The 5,163-nt window shown below is 43.2% G+C and overlaps 1 protein-coding gene across 4 annotated transcripts in view; it reads left to right on the top strand.

The window, feature by feature from the left end:
* The first annotated feature begins 476 nt into the window (after nt 1-476).
* BKGD (beta-keto-L-gulonate decarboxylase) overlaps nt 477-5,163 on the top strand; it is a 15,148-nt gene continuing 10,461 nt past the window's right edge. For all 4 annotated transcript variants that reach the window (XM_017863696.1, XM_017863694.1, XM_017863697.1 and 1 more), the window contains exons 1-3: nt 477-688; nt 2,614-2,763; nt 4,957-5,073. In XM_017863696.1, the coding sequence (XP_017719185.1) occupies nt 515-688; nt 2,614-2,763; nt 4,957-5,073 (441 nt within the window). In that variant the 5' untranslated portion in view covers nt 477-514. The remainder of the gene's footprint in view (nt 689-2,613; nt 2,764-4,956; nt 5,074-5,163) is intronic.

The raw sequence follows: 5,163 nt of genomic DNA, 5'->3' as shown, positions 1-5,163 counted from the left end.
AAAAAAAAATATAAAATATTTTTTTTTTTTTTTTTTTTTTTTTTTTTTGAGACAGAGCCTCACTCTGTCGCCATGCTGAAGTGCGGTGGCGCGATCTTGGCTCACTGCAACCTCCACCTCCCAGGTTCAAGCACTTCTTTTGCCTCAGCCTCCTGAGTAGCTGGGACTACAGGCACACGCCACCACACCCAGCTAATTTTTGTATTTTTAGTAGAGACGGGGTTTCACCATGTTGGCCAGGATGGTCTTGATCTCTTGACCTTGTGATCTGCCCCCTTGGCCTCCCAAAGTGCTGGGATTACAGGCGTGAGCCACAGTGCCCGGCCTATAAATATCTTATAAAATGTTTTTCAAGTTTGTTATGTCTAAAATTAAATATTATGTATTGTATGTTCTCTTATTAGGACTTGAACTGAAATGTTTTAAAAGGATTAAATGTTTTATAACATTATTCAAGATATTCTCTTTGCAGAGATACAAAGATTGACTAATTGCCTTACTTTCTTTTCAGTTTATGCCAGTTATTCAGACAGAAAGTGAACACAAGCCTCCTGTGAATGGTAGTTACTTTGCCCATGTAAACCCTGCAGATGGAGAGTGCCTCCTGGAGAAATACAGTGAGAAACGTCATGATTTTGAATGTGCATTACTGGCTAATCTTTTTGCCAGTGAGGGCCAACCTGGCAAGGTGATTTTGTCCATAAAAATACAATATTCCCTAAATGTTCTCAGATAGCTAAAAATGTGAACTTTTACTGCCACAAATATGGTTTTGCTAAGAAAATTAGAGCTTCCCACTTTGGGAGGCCAAGCTGGATGGATAACTTAAGGTCAACTTGAAGTCAGGAGTTCAAGACCAGCCTGGCCAACATGGTGAAACCCCATCTGTACCAAAAAATACAAAAATTAGCAGGGTGTGGTGGTGTGTGCCTGTCGTCCCAGCTACTCAGGAGGCTGAGGTGAGAGAATCGCTCAGACCCAGAAGGCAGAGGTTGCAGTGAGCCAAGATCATGCCACTGCACTCCAGTCTGGGCCACTGAGTGAGACTCTGTCTCAAAAAAAAAAAGAAAATTAGAGCTTCCTAAGTCAAAGCTCTTTAACCCAGTAATGAAAGATTCAGAGAATACGAAAGGCAGAGCAAAAGTCATCTTTCAAACTAAGGTTAAGAATAATATGGCTGGAGGCCGGGTGCGGTGGCTTATGACTGTAATCCCAGCAGTTTGGGAGGCCGAGGTGGGTGGATCACCTGAGGTCAAGAGTTTGAGACCAGTCTGGCCAACATGGTGAAACCTCGTCTCTACTAAAAATACTAAAATTAGACCGGGAAGGTGGCACACACCTGTAGTCCCAGCTACTTGGGAGGCTGAGGCAGGAGAATTGCTCGAACCTGGGAGACAGAGGTTGCAGTGAGCCAAAATCGCACCATTGCACTCCAGCCTGGGCAACAAAGCAAGACTCTGTCTCCAAAAAAAAAAAAAGAATAGTACGGCTGGCAAAATGGCTCATGCCTATAATTCCAGTCCTTTGAGAGTCCAAAGCTGGAGGATCACTTAAGTCTGGCAGTTTCAGACCAGCCTGGGCAATGTAGCAAGACCCTGTCTCAAAAAAAAAAATAATTTATGTTTTTAATTAGCCAGATGTGGTACATGCCTATAGTCCTAGCTACTCAGGAGGCAGGAGGATCCCTTATGGCCAGGTGTTTGAGGCTGCAACAAGCTATGATCACACCACTGTACTCCTACCTGGGTGACAGCAAGACCTGTCTCAAAAAAAAAAAAAAAAAAAAAAAAGACTACTTAGTAAGGAAGACCTTTTTCTGAGAACTAAAAGGTAATAGAATATTAATTTGGAGAGTGAGTTAGTCATCTACATGAACCATACAGCTAAAATAAATAATGCCTACTTACAGGTAGTAAATAGGTTATTTGCTCCTTTCTGATGAATCATACATTGCTCTAGATAGAAATGGTGGTAGCAAAAACTTACAGCAAGAAGAAAGTAAGGAAAACTAATGCCTTACTTCATATTTACTTCCTGTTAGTACACAAAAAGATGATTTCAGTGTTAGCTTTTGTGAAGACTCTCCAGTTTTGTAAGTAGAGATAGCCTCTTCGACTACTTTGAGATAAGAGATTGAGAAGTGAAAATACTTAACTTCCACGTTGTAGAGATAATATAGTACAGATTTTTAAGGGAAGTGAGAAAATGTAATCATTTTCTTCTCATCCCCCTTACCAAAGGTTAATTCCTTTAAAGCAGGTAATTCTCAATATTTGACTGCCTTGACACATATGTTAAGAGTCTCTAGAGTTCAGTGTAGTACTTGTCTACACTGAGAAACTTGTCTTTCTCAGTTTCTCAGTTCAAGAAAGCATGCTTAAGACTTATTTATAAATTACATATAACTGATATGTGCGTGTGTGTGTGTATACATATATATGATTGATCAAGACTCACAAGATTGCGACAACTCAGATCTGGGGGCTCTAAGCAAAGAACGGAATATTTGTTTGACAGCATTAAATTATATAATATTTTACAATTATATAATATTTTACTTCGGTAGTTATTTTGCAGCATAGTCAATGATACGCACCTTTGTGTCCTCTATAGGTAATTGAGGTGAAAGCCAAAAGAAGAACTGGACCACTTAACTTTGTGACTTCTATGAGACAGACCCTGGAAAAACATTATGGAAATAAGCCTGTAGGAATGGGAGGTACTTTCATAATTCAGAAGGGAAAAGTGAAGTCTCACATTATGGTAAGAGCCCATGTGTGCATACATGCATGAAGGAGTTTGTATGTGTGCACATGTTTAAGATCTCAGGATTTTTTTGTTGTTGTTGTTAAACGGAACCTTGCTCTGTTGCCCACACTGGAGTGCAGTGGCACGATCTTGGCTCACTGCAACCTCCACCTCCCGGATTCAAGGGATTCTCCTGCCTCAGCCTGCTGAGTAGCTGGGATTATAGGCATGCAGCACCACGCTGGGCTTATTTTGTAGTTTTAGTGAAGACAAGGTTTTGCCACGTTGGCCAGACTGGTGTCGAACTCCTGACCTAGGCTGATCCACCCGCCTCAGGTGCTGGGATTACAGATGTGAAACACTGCGCTGGGCCAGATCTTAGAATTGTAAGGTATATGTTGGGAATTCTACATTCAAAGACACTCTAAACAAATCCTTTTTACTATGATTGTATTACTTTAAAATTTAAATGATTATATTGTAAATCAGATTGTAAGATAATGTTTTTATCCATGTTAATATATTAGAACTTTATTTTGGATATGTTTGTTTTTAAGATCAAGATAAATTCAAGGCCTGCAAAATGACTCATGCCTGTAATCCTAGCACTTTGGGAGGCTGAGGTGGGAGGACCACCGGAGGCCAGGAATTCAAAACCAGCCTGGTCAACATAGTGATGATGGCAGCGGCAGGCTGTCTGGAGTGGCTGCAGCAGGGAGGCACAGCTGAGGCTACACATTCCATGGAGTGGGTGGGAGCTGAAGACAAGTGGGAGTCCCGCCCCTTCTGATTTGTCGCTGGAGCTTCCTTGGTGCCGCTGCAATCACCCAAGCCATGGCTGTGGTCCCTGGCATCCCTGTGCTCTCCCGGCCGGAACAGGCGAGAGCCCCATCTTCCCAGGCGCAGCTGCAGCTGCCCAAACGGTGGCTGCGGACCTAGGCATTCCTGCTTTCTTCGGGGTCTGGGAAGGCCCCCACTGCTCTTGCAGGTTTGGAAATGCCTGCTCCCACTGCCTGGCTTCTCCCTGCTGTCAGCACCTGCTCCGATCCAGGAGCAAAGTCAGGCAGAGCCTGGTCGCTGTCACAGCCCAGCCAGGTGTGCACACGCTCAGGGCACTGCGGATACACCAGCCCCCTGCTGCCCCGGCCCCTTCTGAATTTTGGGCACTGACACGAGCATAGACAGGAAGCTGAGCGAGGGCTGAGGGCAGCTCTGCACTGGCCTTCAGGCACCCCTTGGCACATACAGCCTGGATTCCATGATTGGCAGCAGGAGGCAGACAGGTTTCGGAGGAGAAGGGGACGGGTTTCCGGTAAGGCCTTACCTTCAGGCCAGGGAGGCCTGAAGGCTGGGGGCCCAGTTGCCAATCCCACACACCATAGTGGAAACTTGTACCTTTTCCAGGCCCACCGTGATCATCCCACTGCACTCCAGCCTGGGTGACAGAGCCAGACCCTGTCAGGAAACAACAGATGCTGGAGAGGTTGTGGAAAAATAGGAATGCTTTTATACTGTTCGTGGGAGTGTAAATTAGTTCAACCATTGTGGAGGTCAGTGTGGTGATTCCTCAAGGATCTAGAACTGGAAATACCATTTGACCCAGCAATCCCATTACGGGGCATATACCCAAAGGATTATAAATCATTCTACGACAAAGACACATGCACACATAGGTTTATTGCAGCACTATACACAATAGCAAAGACTTCGAACTAACCCGAATGTCCATCAATGATAGACTGGATTAAGAAAATGTACCTATACACCATGGAATACTATACAGCCATAAAAAAAGGGTGAATTTATGTCCTTTGCAGGGACATGGATGAAGCTGGAAACCATCATTCTCAGCAAACTATCACAAGATCAGAAAACCAAACACCGCATGTTCTCACTCATAAGTGGGAGTTGAACAGTGGGAACACATGGACACAGCGAGGGGAACATCACACACCGGGGCCTGTCGGGGGGTGGGGTTTAGGGGAGGGATAACAGGAGAAATACCTAATGTAGGTGACGGGTTGATGGGTGCAGCAAACCACCAGGGCACGTGTATACCTATGTAACAAAACTGCATGTTCTGCACATGTAACCCAGAACTTAAAGTATAATTAAAAATTAATAATAAGTAAATAAAATATATTTTTAAAATTTTTAATTCTTCATAATATTCAGTATGTTTACCTATATAATTATCTTTTGTTGTAGCCTGCAGAATTTTCTTCCTGCCCCTTGAACTCTGATGAAGAGGTGAATAAATGGTTGCATTTTTATGAGATGAAAGCTCCTTTGGTTTGTCTACCAGTTTTTGTCTCCAGAGACCCAGTAAGTCTGTGTCTGTTTTTTTATATTATACTATAATGATAATGCTTGATGCTTGATTTTTAGGATAATCTTTTTTTTTTTTTTTTTTTT

This window comes from Rhinopithecus bieti, unplaced genomic scaffold, assembly GCF_001698545.2.
Source record: "Rhinopithecus bieti isolate Rb0 unplaced genomic scaffold, ASM169854v2 scaffold_71999, whole genome shotgun sequence".
Taxonomy (NCBI): Eukaryota; Metazoa; Chordata; class Mammalia; order Primates; family Cercopithecidae; genus Rhinopithecus; species Rhinopithecus bieti.
Note: the sequence above shows the minus strand (reverse complement) of the source record. Positions and strands in the feature narration are given on the sequence as shown.